We start from the raw sequence: 17,879 nt of genomic DNA on the forward strand, positions 1-17,879 counted from the left end.
GAGAAAGAAAGAGGAAGGGACTGGGTCTGACTATCCCCTTCAAGGCATGCCCTTAATGACCTTGAAGACCTTGCATTGGGCCCCATCTTTCAAAGGATCCATCATTTCCCAATAGCACCAAGCTAGTTATACAGAGAGCTTTGGGAGATATTCTAGATCTTTACTAAAGCAATATGCTTTTCTCAAATTCACCTTATTTTCGTAGAAAGAATGCACTGGGGTCCTTAGGTAATTTGGGTTATGTCCCTAAAAGGGAATTGTGGATCCCCAATGCAATAGTATACAAAAAAAAAAAATGTGGCTCCAGGAGCCATAGAGATGATTTAGTTGTTAAGGTGCTTGCCTGTGAAGCCTAAGGACCCAGGTTTAATTCCCCATGACCCACATAAGCCAGATGCACAAGGTGGCACATGTATCTGGAGCTCACTTGCAGTGGCTAGAGGCTCTGGCACACTCATTCTCTCTCTATTTGCATCTTAATACCTCTCTCTCTCTCTCTCTCTCTCTCTCAATAAATTAATTAAATAAAAATTTCTTTAAGAAAATTGTTGCTGCAATGTTGCTATATTCCCTTTCCCCAATTTGTGCTATGTTTATCATACATACACTATAAGCCCATAAAGAGAAAAAGACTTTCATAAACAAAAGTAATTGATCCTACCTGTGTTTCTCAGCTCCCTGTTACTTGAGAATATGTAGGAAAACCAGTCATAGCAGAAAACATTTCTCATGGCTCCCTGGTTCAGAAGCTTCAGTCCAGGGTTCTGCTCCATTCCTTCAAGTCTGATGTGGGGAAGAGCATCATGTGTGAACGCTTGGGGAGGATGTAATTTCCCTCCGAAGGCACACCCCCGTGATCTATTTCCTCCAACTAGACCCCACCTCCTATCACTTCTCCACGAGCTGAGGTGGGAACCATGGCTTCAAGACACTAGTATTTGGGAGACACCTTGGATCCCAACTATACCACTCTGGTACACTTTCCTATATGCTTCCCTTCGCTGCTACTATTTTTTTTTTTCCCACGGATTCACATTAATATCTAGTGTTCTTTCATTTTAACCTAAAATTAGAGATTTCTGTAGGGGGCAGACCTGCCAGAAATGAATTGTCTCAAGTTTCCTTTTACTGGGCATGTATGAATTTCTTATTTTTGAAGAGTCATTTTTTCCAGGTACAGAATTATTGGTTGATGATCTTTCATTTGTCATTTAGAATATGTTATCCCACTATCTGCTTATGTCCATAACTTCCAATGAGGAGTTATATAGTTTTCCTTTTTTTTAGTTTTTGGCTATTGCTTTTTTTCCACTACTTGGAATTGAACCCAAGGCCTTATGTTATCAAACAAGCACTCTACTGGGGTACATGTCCAGCAACAGTCAGTCTTTAGTCTTACTGAATATAACTGCATATTTGCATCTTGTTGCTTCTCTGTGTTTGACTTTTGGCAGTTTAACTGACTATGGTGTCTACAAGAGCAAACCTCTGACTTTTGTCTTCCTTTGAGCTTGAAATTCTTAGATAAGTATATGAATACTTTTCATGTAATTAGGGACATTTTAAGATGTTGTTTCTCTGATATTCTTCCCATTTCACTGCTCTCCTGACACTCCTGTTGCATGGGTGTTGATATGCTTGATGGTGTCTCACAAGTCTTGAGAACATTCTCTGTTCCTTTTACTTCATATCATTTCTGTAACTCAAGCTGCATAATCTCCATATTTATATATTGATTCTCTCTCCAACTCAAATCTGCTACTGAAGCCCTCTAGACATACTTTTATTCAATTATTATACTTGTTATTGTAGTTTTCAGCTTCAGGATGTCTATTCAGTTCTTTTTTAATTTTCTATATTTATATTTTCTAGCAGATGATTCACCATTCTTTCACTATATTTCTTTAGAGAAAATGTCCTTTTAAGCTCTTTGAACATATTTTCACTGCCTTGAAGTCTTAATCTAGTAAGTCCAATATCTGAGCTTTCTCTGAGAGGTTTGTTGACTGTCTGTTTCCCTTTCTGGGTATAGGTCATGTGTTCTTGCTTCTTTGTGTGCCTTATGAATTCTTTTCCTGAAACTTGGCCATTGTTTAAAATATTTTATTTATTTAAGATAGAGAGAGAAAGTGGCAGACCTAGACAGAGTAAGTATGGGCACTCCTGGGCTTCCCACTGCTGCAAACAAATTCCAGATGCATCCACCACTTTGTGCATCTAGCTTTACATGAGTACTGGTAAATTGAACCAGAGCTGTCAGGTTTTACAAGCAAGCGCCATTAACTGCTAAGCTATCTCCCCAGCCCCAGGTCTAAGCATTTTAAATAATATCATGGAAAAACTGGAAATGAGATCACCTCCACCACACTAAGGTTTTTGTTGATATTATTTCTAAATGTTGTTTCTATTTGATTATTTGTTTATTTAGTGTACTTCCTGGACTAACTCTCTAAAGTCTATAGCTGTTAGAGTGTGCTCCTGAATATCTTCTTGGTCAGTCTAAGCAATCAGCTAAAGATTGGACAGACATTTTCTGAAAGGCATTGAACTAACAAGTTTTCTTACCTTTTTCTGGGGCACACCTTCAATGCTCAAGGTGGAAGTTTGCAACATGGTCTTGGCCTCTTTTTTTCTAATTTTTCATAGATCCTGAAGGTCAACCAGAGGCACACATTTAGGCTCATTTTTTAAAATTTAATTTATTAGTTTTCTTTTCAGCAAATACAGGCAGTTTGGTACCATTGTTTAGGCTCAACTGTGATCTACCCTCTCCCATTGGACCCTCCTTGTTGATGAAAATGGGTCGTGCATTGTGGAGTTAGCCCCCAGTTATTGGTATGATAAATGCCTCTGCAAATCATGACCCAACATGTGACTCTGACATTCTTTCCACCCCCTCTTCCTGCAAAATTTCCCTGAGCCATGTTGGGTTCATTTTTGGTCTGCTTCAGTGCTGAGGTGTTGGGGGCTTCTGAGGCTCTGGCTCTCTGATTTGGTAGGAGTTGATTTTTCTCTGCGTTGGTCTCCTTCCCCTTTGTGTTGGTATCCCGTTCACAGGAAAACATCACCCTTGCTTGTTTCGCCAGTTGTCCTTAGTTTCAGTTGGGCCCCTTTTGAGGTATGTTGGGGCAGCTCTCAGGATCTGCATCTATCTAGAAAAGAGAAGTAGATTCTCCAACGGAGAGTAAGTTAGCACCCGGGGAATTGAGATAACACTTACTTTTTTGATAGACAGTATGATAGGTGTAGGCCCTCTTATACCCCATGATTGATGGTAGCTTGATATTGTAGAATGGGCTTGTGTTTGGGTATGGTTCTGACTTGTTTCCCAGCTCCAGCTATGGGTCTAGTACCACTGAGTGGATCAGTTAGCCAAATCAAGAGCAATTGGTTCCTCACCATGGCTGTGTACCACTATTGCACTTGTGTGGGCATCACATCAGGTTATTTGTTGCTAATTAGGTTAAACAATGCGTTGCTTGGACAGATCTTGGTCATTTCCCCCAGTCGCCTATGTAGCACCTTCTGGTACTAGACACGCTGACTGTCTGGGGACTGACTCCTGGCTTCCAGCCATGTCATTCCATTTTACGCGTCAGCTGCGTATGGAGTCTTCAGCAATAGGGTCTTACCACTGGCCTTTGGTGGGTCATCAAGTACTCTGACAGAAGTCTGTCATTGTTTTGGGAAACCTTGTAGGTTTCTCTGATCAAAAGCTCATTGTGAATGGTAGGCCCAAGCTGGAAGTGGGGGTTACAGGTCAGTGTCCACTAAGAAATTGAGGAAAAACATAACTAATATACAAGAGTTAGAGAGGAGAGAGATAGAGGGGAGAGGGGGAGAGGGAGGAAGGGAAGATGTAGGAGATTTAGGTCAGTCTTGATCCTACCCTCTCCAGTGTCTTGTGGTTCAGGTGTTTCCTGTAAGGGTCTAGTGAAGGTTCAGCCATTTGGCCTGTCTTTTAGGAAGTAGAATTTTATGGTACCATTGCCATTTGGGTCCGGATTACTGTTTTCCACCCTTCGATGCCCTCCCCACCCTCCCATCCATTTTATTGTCTAGTCCATGAGGTGCTTGCTGGGTATGTAAGGTATCTTGGGTAGATTCAGGTTAGGTGTTGTAGATGAGTGAGAATATGTGTCGATTTTTTTTCTGTGATTGGGCAAGTTCGCTGAGAATGATCTGTTCCAGGTTCAACCATTTTTCCTCAAATTTCTTTATGTCGTTTTTTTTACTGCTGTATAGAATTCCATTGTGTAGATATACCACATCTTTGTTATCCATTCTTCTATTGATGGACATCTGCGTTGATTCCAGCTTTTAGCTATTACAAATTGAACCACTAAAAACATGGTTGAACAAATCTCTCTGGCTTTTGGTTTGAAGGTTTTAGGGTAGATGCCCAGTAATGGTATAACTGGGTCTGTTGGTATTTCTATAGTCAGCTTTTTCAGGAGTCTCCATATTGCTTTCCAAAGTGGTTGTACCATCCTGCATTCCCACCAATAGTGAATGAGTGTCCCTGCTTCTCCACATCTTCGCCAGCATTTATTTTCATTTGACCTTTTGATGTTGGCTATCCTTATTGGGGTAAGGTGGAATCTCATAGTTGTTTTAATTTGCATTTCTCTGATGATTAGGGATGGATGAACATTTTCTTAAGTGTGTGTTTGCCATTTATATCTCTTCCTCTGTGAATTGCTTGTTTAACTCTGTGCCCCATTTTGTGAGTGGGGTATTTGTCTTCTTATTGTTTAGACTTTTGAGTTCTTTGTAAATTCTAGAGATAAGGCCTCTATCAGTTGGATAACCTGCAAATATTTTCTCCCATTCTGTGGGTATTCTATTGGCTTTGCTTATTATATGCTTGTCTGTAAAGAAACTCTTCAGCTTCATATGATCCCAATGGTTGAGTGACTGTTTAAGAACTTGAGCCACTGGGGTCTTGTTCAGGAAGTCTTTTTCCATTCCTATATCATGGAAAGTACTTATTAGGCTCATTTTTGACATTTGACTTTTTTTTTTGGTTATGTGAGCAGTCTCATATGTGTGGCCTTCTAGATCTCTATAAATAAATGGGAACTTTGAAAACACTTCTGTGATTATTACATTCTCCATATCATTCATTTAAGCCTTTAGGCCAGTTTCTAATTTTCCCCAGTTGATGTTGCAAGGTTAAACAATTGAATTGTGTATGCGTGTGTATGTATACGCATGTGTGTGTGCATGTAAGCAAAGAACTGAAACTGAAATTAACTCATTTTACTATAATGAAAATAATGACATATTTTTTAACTGGGTCAGCTCAGAGGGAATAAAAAATAATCTTTTAAATCTAACATTACTAGAAAGAGAAAAGGTAAATGGATTTCTACTTTGCTTTTTGTGTTTCTGACTTTTTATATATTTCTCTTATAATAATGATTGTTACTTAAGAAATATTTATACCATGCTGTGGTCCCACTTAATTTGGAAAATCTTTTTTTCAGAGCACTCACATCCTGTCCCCTTTGCTTAACACTGAGTAGCAGCACCCACACCTACATTTCAACAGCAAACACTTTGAATGGTAAAACTCCTCAATTCAAGAAGCTCTTTGAGAATCACATGAAAACTAGGTGTCTTCTTGTCAGCAAAATGTATATGTGCATAGCATTTTACTAATTGCTAAGAATTCAGTTAAATTAATTGTTCAGGGTAAGAATTTGCTAAGAGCATATCTTCATCAATAGGAATAAATGTGGTAGAAGGAGAGAGATCTGGGGACTCCAAGTCCAGATAGATAGGTAGTTATATATAAGTATATGATAGATAGATAGATAGATAGATAGATAGATAGATAGATAGATAGATACCTGTAAGGGGAGTAACTTGCCCAAGATCACCCTGTTAGCTGGTAACAGACAAGAGCTGCATTCAAGACTCCAAACTTCTAGGTCAAGATTCTTCCCCAAGTTACTTGGGATTATAAAGGAAATGGTAGTGCACTTTAAAACCTTCAAAACACAAAGACAAGCTCTCACTGTTGTGGCTACTGTACCACACTCTGACACTCACACCTGATTTCAAGCATCCTTAGAAGAGAAAGTTAAAGGAAAACCTGGCCTGGCACCCAACAGGCTTGCTAGATGTAGATGGGTCCACTATTCCCAGTCTTATAAGACACACAAGTGCGTGCACGCACACACACACACACACACACATATATATATATATACATACATACTCCCAGAAAGGGTAATCCAGAATAATAACTTTCTCACAACCAAATCCTGAAGGAACCAGGTGCTACAAAAGAGTGCAGACACTAAGCTAAGAGAGAATGAAGAACCTGGCATGAGAATGAACTTGAACACAGTGCTCCATGTAAAGAGAGGGAATTAAAAGATTGTTCAAGCTAAAACTGGAAGAAAGAATAGTAGAGGGCTGGACAGACAGTTTATGGCTAAGGCTTATGGTTAAGGCGCTTGTCTGTAATGGCAAAGGACCAACATTCAATTCCTCAGGACCCACCTAAACCAGATGCAGAAGGTGGCATATGCATCTGGTGTTCATTTCCAGTGCTAGAGGCCCTTGTGTGCCCATTCTCGCTCTCCCTCTATCTCCATCTTTCTCTCTCTCTTTCAAATAAATAAATAAGTATAGGAGAAATTTGAAGAGAGGGAAAGGAATGGGTATCAGATAAGCAAAGGGAAGAAGGGTGGAAATACAGAAATTGGGAAGTAGAGGGCCAAGTCTAACAGAAGGTTTGTAACAATGTGCTCTCATGGAAGTTCTCCTCATGTGTCCCTGTCCTTGGACCAACCCAGAAGCTCACTAACCATCTTCCTGTCTGTTTTACTTTCCACAGCTCCCCTTTGCAGAAGGCCTGTATCACTTTTATCACAATGGCCTTGCAAAGGCCAAAAGAAGACGCAGTCTACACCACAAGCAGCAGTTGGAGAGAGACCCTAGGGTAAGTCTTCCCCAGAAACCTGCCTCATGGTCTTCACTGACACATCTGAGCTCACTCGGTGAGTATAGAGGAAGGCGGCAAACACATTGAAATAAAGACATTTCATATATTATGATGAACAAAATGGATTCAAGGGATTCTCAGCTCCTCTGTTTTGTGCCTATTGGTGGAAGAAGGAAACCAGAGTCCTTCATTGAGTGTATGCTCCTGGGTTACTGTATGAAGTTGCAGATTGCTTAGGAAGGTGCAGGTTGGCCTGTGATGGATGGGAAAACACAGCAGTTAAATCAGTCATTACATGGAAGGTGTCTACTGGTGAATCTAAGCTATGAGGAGGCTTCTATGTTTCATATTATAAATGGAGCAATGAGTGGCCCACAATAGGCCATGGTCTTCATGATGGGCATGTGCGGTTGCAGTCATAAAACCATCACAGCCTTTCATTATTGCCCTGTGTTTCTTCATACTGCCCTGCATGATCCCCATTCCTCACTGCATTTCTTGATGGAAATTACCTTCAATTGTTTTTCACCTCCAATCTTTATTTCACTCTTGGATTCCATGTTATGTTTTCTACTTCCTCTGACAGCCCAAACTTGATTTTACCTCAAATAAATGCATGATCTTAGCCACAAGAGGCTTCTCTTCCTATGTTCTTGCTCCCTCCCTCAGAGTAGAAGCTTTGAATCATCACGGATCTGTCCTCCAGTCTTCTACCACCTCGGGTGCCTGCTCACTCACCTTTTAAAAATGAGTCATTTATTTATTTATATGTATGTATGGGTATACCAGGGTTTCTTCCCACTGCAAATGGAATGCCAGACATTCATACTACGTTTTACATCTGGAGCTATGTGTATGGATGGAGAGCTGAACCCAGGCTGGCAGGCTTTGTAAACAGGCATCTCTAACCATTGAGCAATCTCCACCAGCCCACAACTTATCTTATTGGATACATTTTGATATCTCTAATGCAACTTACTAAGAGGCTAAGAAACAGAACTGAGGGGATGGGGAGATGGCTTACCAGTTAAGAAGCTTACCTGCAAAGCCAAAGGACTTAGGTTCAATTCCCCAGGACCCACCTAAGCCAGATATAGCTTGTGTAAGGTGGTACATGCATCTGGAGTTTGTTTGCAGTGGATGAAATCCCTGGCATTCCCAGTCTCTCTCCCTTTCAAATAAATTAATTTTACAAAGAAAGAGAACTGAGAACAATGAATCTAATGGAGATTGCTGGGTCAGAGAGACTGGGTGGAGCCATGAGGCTGAGATTTTCTTATCTCAGCACTGCTTAAAATGATCTCTGCAATGCTGAATTTTGAAGTCAAGAGTGACGTTTCCAAGAGAGAAGATGAGGTGGGTTGTTAACAAAGAAAGGGTTCAGACACTGGTGACTCTATATTTATTTGTCTTTCTCAAACTGTCACCTACTATCACTAACATAGGCATTATCTCCCTTCATTAGAAGGGGCCTGGTAGTCCATTGCCTGTATCTGATATAGGTGACCATCTTCCCATCTAGCCCATGAAGGCTAACAGAAGACAGCAGGATGGCCTCGTCAAGGTCAAATTTCAAGGATGTGGGCAACAATAAAATCACTTTAGGAGAAGAAATAAAGTACAGAATGTCATACTTCTTTACCAATAAAAATGTTTTGTAAAACTTCCAGTGACAATTACTTCATTACAAAATGTTAGAGTAAAGCCTTGGTCTTTCCTACATGGTGTTTCTTATGGCATCTAATTTTTGTAATCTCCTAAGAACAGAATGTGCTGGTAACTACTCTTAGACAAAAATCATTGACAATAAAGTGTAAAAGTAGCAACATAAAAATTCCTCCTCATGGCTTTACCAATCTTAAACAAAAGGGAAAAAATGTCTAGTGTTGGAATATGCTAGTGTTGGGGCACCCAAACACATTGAAATAGAATTCAAAGAAAAAGTAAATAATAGAGAAGAGGTGAAAGGCCAAGGACCTTGTTGATGCAGGCTCACATCTCATGCATGGATTTTACAAATTAGGTCTCATGAACCTGAAGTTAATGGTAAGTTGTTTACAGTTCACTATAACATGCTGTCTTCTACACACAGCTTCTTAAACCCACATGGGACTGTGTAATTGAATTGTAAGCACTGTGAAAATTTGGCAACAATAAAAGTTTTCTGAATGCATAATGACCAAAAATGAATTCAATATCAACTTCACAACGAATGCCAGATGTTTGTGGCAGCCTTTGTCTGGGCTATACTGCACTTCACTGTTGCTTCAGAACATCACATGCACGCTTTGCAATGTGTGTGATGTCACACACATAATGACAGAAAACAAATACCTTGCTCTAATCCAAGAATGTTCATTGTTATTAATTGTGGCATTTTTCTGTACATACATGTACATGCACCATCAACATAAGTAAAAAAAAAAAAAAAGTGTTGAAATTTGGGATGAAGTAATGAAACTAAAAATGCCTCTTCAACATCAGAGTTAAAACAAATTGTCTCTGCCTAAAATCCCTGCAAGATTTGTTAAACCTTATAGAGGAGCTAATCAAATCTCAAAGCCAAACCTAATTGTGGCCCATAGTCAACATATCAAAACCCCATACATTCTTTATAAAGGCTTGTAAAGCTGCCAGAGGTAGATTGATTTAAGATGATATTTATTTCACAGTTTTGTCCAATTCTACTTACACATCTGAAATAGAGTGTTGAAATGAAATACATTTCAAAGACATGTAGGACTCACATCATTTTAACAGCAATACACAAACAGAATTTGATAGTTTAATAATAAAGCAAGCTGGACCTCACTGGTTGAAGAAGGTATATTTAATTTGAAGAATTGTATCCATTTATTTTACTAAGAAATTTTGCTAGATCATATAGTTATTCTTCAAAATCATTTTTATCCTTGTATGTGGTATGTGTCATGGTGTGTGTGTGTGTCTGTGTATGTGCACACATGTACACATGTGTGCCTCAATGTGCATGGAGAATTCAGAGGACAACCACGGATGTCAGTCCTTGCTTTCCACTTTGTTTGAGGCAGGGTCTCTTGTTATTCACCACTGTGTATGCCAGGCTGGCTGGCCTGCAAGCTTCTAGGAAGTCTTCTGTCTCCATCTCCCATCCTGTAGGCACACTGGGATACAGCTGTGTTATTGCCTCAAGATTTATATGGATTATGTGGATTTGAACTCAGGTCATCACACTTGTGCAGCAAATGCTTTTAACTACTGATCCAGTCACACAAAATCATTTTTAAATATGCATAAATATTACAGGTCAGAAACTTCGATAAAAAAACTAGTGAGTAGCTCAGAGATAGAGCACTTAGCCTAGCATATGGGAAATCCTAGTTTTATTCCCCAGCACAAACAAAAGAAAGTAAGACAAAAAAAAGTAAGAAACATGAAGCCTTTATAGGTCATTTAAAATGTGCTTTGTAGGCTAAAGAGATGATTCAGCAGTTAAGGTACTTGCCTAAAAAGCCTAACAACCTGGGTTCCATTCCCCCAGAACCCACATAAACCAGCACATACATATGTGACTGTAGGCCCTTTTGCATCCATTCTCTCTCTCTATCTTTCTCGTATGCATCTGTGTCTCTCTCTGTGTGTCTCTCTGTATCTATTTTTGTCAATATTTTTTGTTCCCATGTCTAAAGGACTATATGATGTTCTCGTTGTATTCTGTATCTGGTAGTCGTGTCTTTCTACCTTTTGCTCCCTCCAAATGTGCATGCATGTCAAAATGACAGCCTCATGATGCAGTGCCAATACATTTTGCTTATATAAGAGTCTGTTTTTGAACACAATTATGGAGTGTTTGTGATATACCACTAACCAAAAAAAGTTAGTCAACTGCATAATATCACCACCAGAGCAAAAGCGATATTTTTCTAGCTTTGAAATTAACTAGACATGATTTGTGTGGTTTGCTTGCAAAAACTCTCAGTTAATGAGTGAACCAGACTTCTTTGTTCATAAGATTTAATAATATAGTAATTGATACTATTTTTAAAGATGGATTTATCATCATGATTGAAACTTGGGAAACTGACAGAAGCTGGGAATGACTTGTAATTTCAGCAAGTTCTTTTCTGGCATGACATAATGAAGCACTGAAGTCTAATTGAAAGCAGTCATTTAATCATAATTGGTGAACATGCTAGTCAACTACAGGTAGACTCAGATCAGAAAAATTAACAGTCAACTATGAAGGAACCCATGAAAATAATTGAGCCATAATATAGCAATCAAGTCATAATTCAAACTCCTCTTTTTGGAAAGAATGTTGGAACTTGAACAGTTTAAAGCAAGCTAAGAAATGAATATACCTTCTCATATGAGTTACATAAAATGTTGTCATAATTGCAAAGCTGTGAGCTTTCAATTCTTCTCCAAGACCTTGCATTTATCATCATTTTTCTTAATGAAAGCAGGTCACTGGTAAGTATTGTGGTCAAACCATTCTTTCCTTTGATTTGTATTCGTGAACAATTCAATTACTGTTGTAGTTACCTACTCATTGCTGGGACAAAATACCCAGTCAGAACTGGAGAGATGGATCCATGGTTAAAGACACTTGCTTGTGAAGCCTGCTGGCCTAGGTTTGATTCCCCCACTACCCACCAAAAGCCAGACACAAAATTTTGCATGCATCTTGAGCTTGTTTGCAGTAACAAGAGGCCCTGGTGCACCTTCTGTTTTCAAAGAAAACGGTCCCATAGAAAAAAATTTCCCCTCCCACTTTTGTCTTGACCAAACACTTCTGTAGTGGGTGACTGAGAAAAGTTGGGGCCACTCTACCTATCATCACACAGTTTCTCTGCCTTTGGGCTTGGTAAAAAGATACAAAGTGCAGAAGTTGTCAATAAGACGTTAAGCAAAAAGAAACCATAGTCACAGAGCCTTTAAAATAGATAGACTGTTCCCCCCACATATACTTGCTACCTCTAAGATGATGTTTCATGCTTTGAGATGCTTCTTTAAGAAATGTGTAGAAATTCTATTTCTCTTCCAAATGGGAAACAACAGGAATCAGATAGGTTTGATTATATTTTTGTTATTGAGAATCGTAGGTAATATGGTAAATTTATAATTCACATTATAGGAAATATGGCAGTCTAATATATTATATTTTACATTTGTATAAAACATTTATTCAAGAGGCTATTGCCTGCTGCTATTTCTTTAGGATCATTTTATTGTAGCCTAAGTTGGAGTAAGGGTGGTTCATGATCTAACAAAAGTCCCATGATTTGTAAAGAGCCTTAATCACTACACAGTGTTACTCTGCCACGGATTTGTATGTCGAAAATTAATTTCTCCAGCTCCTCTGCACAAAGAATTAGAGAGCAGACAGAGTCCTAAGAAAACATAGATTAGCCCTGTGTCTTGAAGCTTTATCCACTTAGGATAAATATACTCTGAGAGAGCAAATGACGTTCCTGGGGTCACATAGCCATAGTGATGGGGGACGAAATACAACTTAGTACTCTTCTCAAATTAGTTTTAGTTTCACTAAAAAGCTAAGGAAAGGTGAACACTGCCCATGAACTTGTGGTTCCTTAAACAACATTATCACTACTAATTGGTCTTTGTAAATTAAAAATAATGCAGAAAATAGATACATCTTAAGTTTATATAATACGTATACAATGAATGCACTGAGCTATGAATGGAAAAGTTAAAATGAAGGCAGAATTAATAAGGGTGGTAATTTCCCTGACTATTCTGCCCAGTTATCCTGTACCCTGCCTGGCCATGAATTGAACCATGCAGCAATTGAGCATGCAGTTGGAGACTCTCACAGTGGGGATAGTTGACCTTTCTGGATGAGACACTGCAACATGTAAAGATAATACTTTGCATACAAAATATCTCCAACTTCTTCACCTGCTATGGGAGTGGTGGGACATGACCAGATTCCAAAGTTCCACACTTGTGGAATATTTTCTCAACATTGAATTTTCAGTTAATTTGCATTGTGCATAATCTCTGCTTTACACACTTTAAAATTCAATCCTTGAGGTGTGGCTTCCCTATGAGGAAAAGTAAACCCAAATGGTATAGTCCCTTGGATTTCCTAGTAGAAGATTCTAAGATGAGGAGTTTTATATGGAAGATTTCCAAGGGAGTGAGGCAGTGACGATTCAGCTAAGGGAGAAACTGGCCTGGAATCTACTAGATAGAAACCAAGGCTTCAAACAATCCTACAGGAAATTCAAGAGCAGCAGTGGCTTTTCAAAAGTACCCAAACTTTAGGCACAGGGAATAGGCTTTTGTGCCTATGTAATGACCAGACAAGGAGTATGCTCTGAAGAGGTTTGGTCTTAGGCAAATCACTTCCTGCTAACCAAAACAATTCTCAAAGACAAACTTTTCACAATCTTCATCAGTTGAATAAGATGTGGGCTCTGCAAAGGAGATCTGGGAGCACCTGACTGTTTACTACAGCTAGCATGCCCACTTAGCTGAAATTCTCTTCATTTTTGAAAAAGGATACAAACTGGGCTGGAGTGAGGTGGCTTAGTGGTTAAGGCACTTGTCTGCAAAGCCTAAGGACTCAGGTTCGATTCTCCACTATTCATGTAAAACTAGATGCACAAAGTGGTGCATGCATCTGAAGTTCATTTGTCATACCCTGTCACACCCATTCCCTCCCTCCCTCTCTCTCTCTCTCTCTCCTCTTGCAAATAAATAAAGAAATATTTTTTTAAAATATTTTTTGTTCAATTTTTATTTATTTATTTGAGAGTGACAGACAGAGAGAAAGACAGATAGAGGGACAGAGAGAGAATGGGCGAGCCAGGGCTTCCAGCCACTGCAAACGAACTCCAGATGTGTGCGCCCCCCTGTGCATCTGGCTGACGTGGGACCTGGGGAACCGAGCCTCGAACCGGGGTCCTTAGGCTTCACAGGCAAGCACTTAACCACTAAGCCATCTCTCCAGCCCAAATAAATATTTTTAAAAAGGAAACAAACTCATATTTGACTCAAAACATGATTTGGAAGTAAGCTTGAGGATTAGAAATTCAATAAACACACATTGTCTTTTGGTGGCAGGGGGGGTGCTCTGATTCACTATACTCCATGACTCTCTATCCAATCTCATTGCCATCTCATTTTTGCACATTTATTGGCAGGGTGAAATAGGTCAAAAGGGACCTAACAATGCTTTTATCAAGAATAGAGTTGGGGAGAGAGTGATGAACACTTCTAGAGTCATAAAGAAAGTTTGTTTATTCCATAGTTGCATGCCTTCTAGAGTCAGGGTCTCCCTACTCGGTCTGGTTCCCCATCCCCACTGCTACTCCTATCCACAGAGGCTGCTTGAAACTCTAAGGAAAAGCCCAAGTCTGTGACACATGACCTTGATGACATTATGATCCCAGATGCAGGAGGTGAGACCCAAGGACAGCCGTTTCTGATTTTGCCTCCCATCTGGCAGACAAATTCATTTTCTAGACATTGTGTCAAGAGGCCAGCAGGTGTTCATAAGTGTTACATCTGCAGGGTGATTCGGCAATATTAGAAGAAGGAGATGCATGATGGGGGGAAGTGGGGTGAAGAAGCAAGGGGAAATGTCTGCATCAGTATCCAGACTGGTGGGAAGAGCTCTTCTGCCCTAATCAATGGTTTGATTTTCAACAGGGAGTGTCTTTCACATCTGGGCCTTGCAGATGTGCCTGGCTTCCTGCCTCAAAAAGCTGCTGCTGGAGCTATAATTAACTATTTGTGGGGAGCTAGGGAGAATTATTTACTACAGCTTAACAAAGGCAGGGGGAAGGCTGCTTGTGACTAAGCCTGGATGTTCCTCTATGTGTGAGCACATTTTTAAATGATGGCTGCTATTCTTGCTGCCATCCCTCCTACAGGAGAAGCAGGAGCTCTCTGGGAGGATGGGCCCAAGGAGCTCTAGGCAAATGAAAGCATAAACTTTCACTGGGAGGAATCTCAGAATTCTTAGTGTAGAGGCCAAGGTGGCCTGAAACTCACCACAAAACGTAGGCTACCCAAGAACTCTCTGTCATTTTACATCTGCCTCCCAAGTGGTGTTACACATGCCTATAACATCATATTCAGTCCCTTTGCAACAGCTCTATAACTTAGAAGATAAACACTCTGAAATAGAAAGTGATCAAACTTGTAAGACTTCCTGGAAAAATCTTAAATGAATATAGGGCAAATTTCTCCCAACCTACCTCACCTAATTTCTTCTCCAACTTTCCACAAAATACAAAAGGCAAATGTTTTAGTATATCTGAAATGTCTTGGACTGGAGAGTTGGCTCAGAGGTTAAAGGCACTTGTTTACAAAGTCTGATGGCCCAAGTTTTATTCCCCAGTAACCACATAAATCCAGATTCACAAAGTGGTACATGCAACTGGAGTTCATTTACAGTAGCAAGAGGCCCTGGTACACCCATTCTTTCCCTCCCTCTCTCCCCCTTCCTCCCTCCTTCCCAAACATAATTATTTGATATTAGATACAATATTTCCTCGTTCTTTCTCTCTTTTCTCTAGTTTTCAAATGTTTTATCAAAAGCTATTGAAATCTGTGGTGCATGCATGATCTTATAAAATAAAGAAGGTGGCATTAATTTTGTTTCAAGGGTCATGAGTGTGTCTGGGCTGTGCAGGGAACACTAAGGCAGGGAGTCATATTTGACTTAGAAGGATGATAATCAAGCTCTTAAGTCCAACAAGACAACAGCTCACAGACCAGACCTGATCCCACAGCAGCTAAGCAGCTACTTCCAGTCTCTCTTTAATGTAGCAAAGGAAAATTTAAGCCAAGTGGCTCTGTTTCATTTTTAAGGAATTACAAAAGGCTAAATATAGCTTAGTTTTCCTGGAAACCAACAAGAAAAAGACTGTTACCCACCATGTCTTACTGATTCAATGCTCAACATATTTTTATGGATTTCAGCAAAATAAAGTTTTTTAAAGAAAACAATTTTTGTCGTGGTTGAAAATCCTATCTAGAAAATAATTTCTCATCCTAAAACCAGCACTCAAAAATGAATTTTATTCAATTCTTGGAGACAATTATAAATGTTCCTTACTGGTAATATAAATGGATTATTAAGTCTGTCTACCTACTAAATGTTCCCAAAATATTTTGTGAGGTAGAGGTGGGTTTGAATTTACAGTTGCCTCAGAAAAGTTTTAAAGGGAGCTGAAGAGATGACTCCATGGTTAAGGTGCTTTCCTGCAAAGCCTGAGAACCCAGGTTTGATTTCCCAGTACCTACTTAAAGTCAGATACACAGCAGTGTATACATCTGGAGTTCATTTGCAGCATCTGGTGGGCCCATCCCCTTTCTCTCTTCTTTCTATCTCTCTCTGCTTGCAAATAAACACACACACACACATATATACATATATATATGTTTAGTATTTATATGTTTATATATTAATGTTTATATATATTTAATATATATGTTTAATATTTATTTGTTTATATATTAATGTTTATATATTTAATATATATTAATATATGTGTATGTATTATGTATCTATATAATATATATTACATATACATAATATATACATATATATACATACTACATATATATGTATATATTATGTATATGTAATATATTATTAATTTATATATATTAATTATTATATATATTATTAATTTATATATGTATGTATTATGTATATTATGTAATATATTATTAATTTATATATTAATTATAATATATTATTAATATATATACATATATACATATTATGTATGTGTATGTGTATATATATATATATATTAAAATGGAAAAGTTTTGCTAGGCGTGGTGGCGCATGCCTTTAATCCCAGCACTTGGGAGACAGAGGTAGGAAGATTGCCATAAAGTCGAGGCCATCCTGAGACTACAAAGTGAATTCCAGGTCAGCCTGAGCTAAAGTGAGACCCTACCTCAAAAAAAAAAAAAAAAAGAAAAGAAAAGAAAGAAAGGAGGGAAAAGTTTAAAAGACTTGTCAGAACACCCCTCTGTGTGCTGATATTGGTGGAGCAGTGCTCCTTTATGATGCTCATTGGATGTTTGTGATCACATTTCCATCTGTAAACAGGCTTGATGTTCTTACATCCAAATCAAGGGAAATTTTGTGAGTGGAATTGAATTCCTGCCATTTCCAGTCCCTTCAAAGTCTTATGAGTTCAGGAGAGGATAAGGGGTGAAGCCAGGTCTAAAAATGAGTAAACAACAGTTAGACAAGGATATCTGTGTCTGAGTAACAACCCTATTGCTGGGGTTTATCTAATTGGTGTGCCATTATCTGTACTGAAAAGGTTGTGTTTTCCATTCTCTCTATGGAAAATACGTCCCATTTAGCAACAACAAAAAGAAAAACATGTTGCCTGAGAGGAAGAAAGGTAAGACAAACAATTTTCCATTTTCCATTCTCCTACAGAACAACCCATCCCCAAGCATGAAAATGTTGCTGAATGGATGGATGTTAGTCTGTGAGGAGACCTAGGAGACATCACGTCAGAAGCCCAATGGGGACTGGAAACTAAGCAAGGCAATTAAAACTTATTGTGGGGCTGGAAAGATGGCTCAGCAGTTAAAGGCATGTGCTTGCAAAGGCTGATGGCCCAGGTTCAATTCTCCAATACCCATGTAAAGCCAGAGGAACAAAGTGGTATATTTATCTGGAAGTTGTTTGCAGTAGCAGGAGGCCCTGGTGCACCCATTCTCTCTCCCTCTCTTCTTACAAGTAAATATATAAAACATTTAAAAATAATAATAATGTTTGACCACCATTGCATTCTAAATAAGTTGATTCTCCAACCTATATTGAGCATGAATTTTGTGTTCAATAGGAATTCTGAGAGAGATCCTAGAAATAGGTTTCAGGTCCAGGTGGGCCAGGTATAAACAAAGCAGTAACTCTAGCAAAAAGGTTAAA

The 17,879-nt window shown here is 39.0% G+C and overlaps 1 protein-coding gene across 1 annotated transcript in view; it reads left to right on the plus strand.

Annotated features, from left to right (window-relative positions):
* Pcsk2 (proprotein convertase subtilisin/kexin type 2) overlaps window positions 1–17,879 on the plus strand; it is a 316,714-nt gene that overhangs the window by 38,555 nt on the left and 260,280 nt on the right. Inside the window, exon 2 of the mRNA XM_004668723.2 lies at window positions 6,851–6,955. Coding sequence (XP_004668780.1) covers window positions 6,851–6,955 — 105 coding nt within the window. The remainder of the gene's footprint in view (window positions 1–6,850; window positions 6,956–17,879) is intronic.

This window comes from Jaculus jaculus, chromosome 8 (genome assembly GCF_020740685.1).
Source record: "Jaculus jaculus isolate mJacJac1 chromosome 8, mJacJac1.mat.Y.cur, whole genome shotgun sequence".
NCBI classification, from domain to species: Eukaryota; Metazoa; Chordata; class Mammalia; order Rodentia; family Dipodidae; genus Jaculus; species Jaculus jaculus.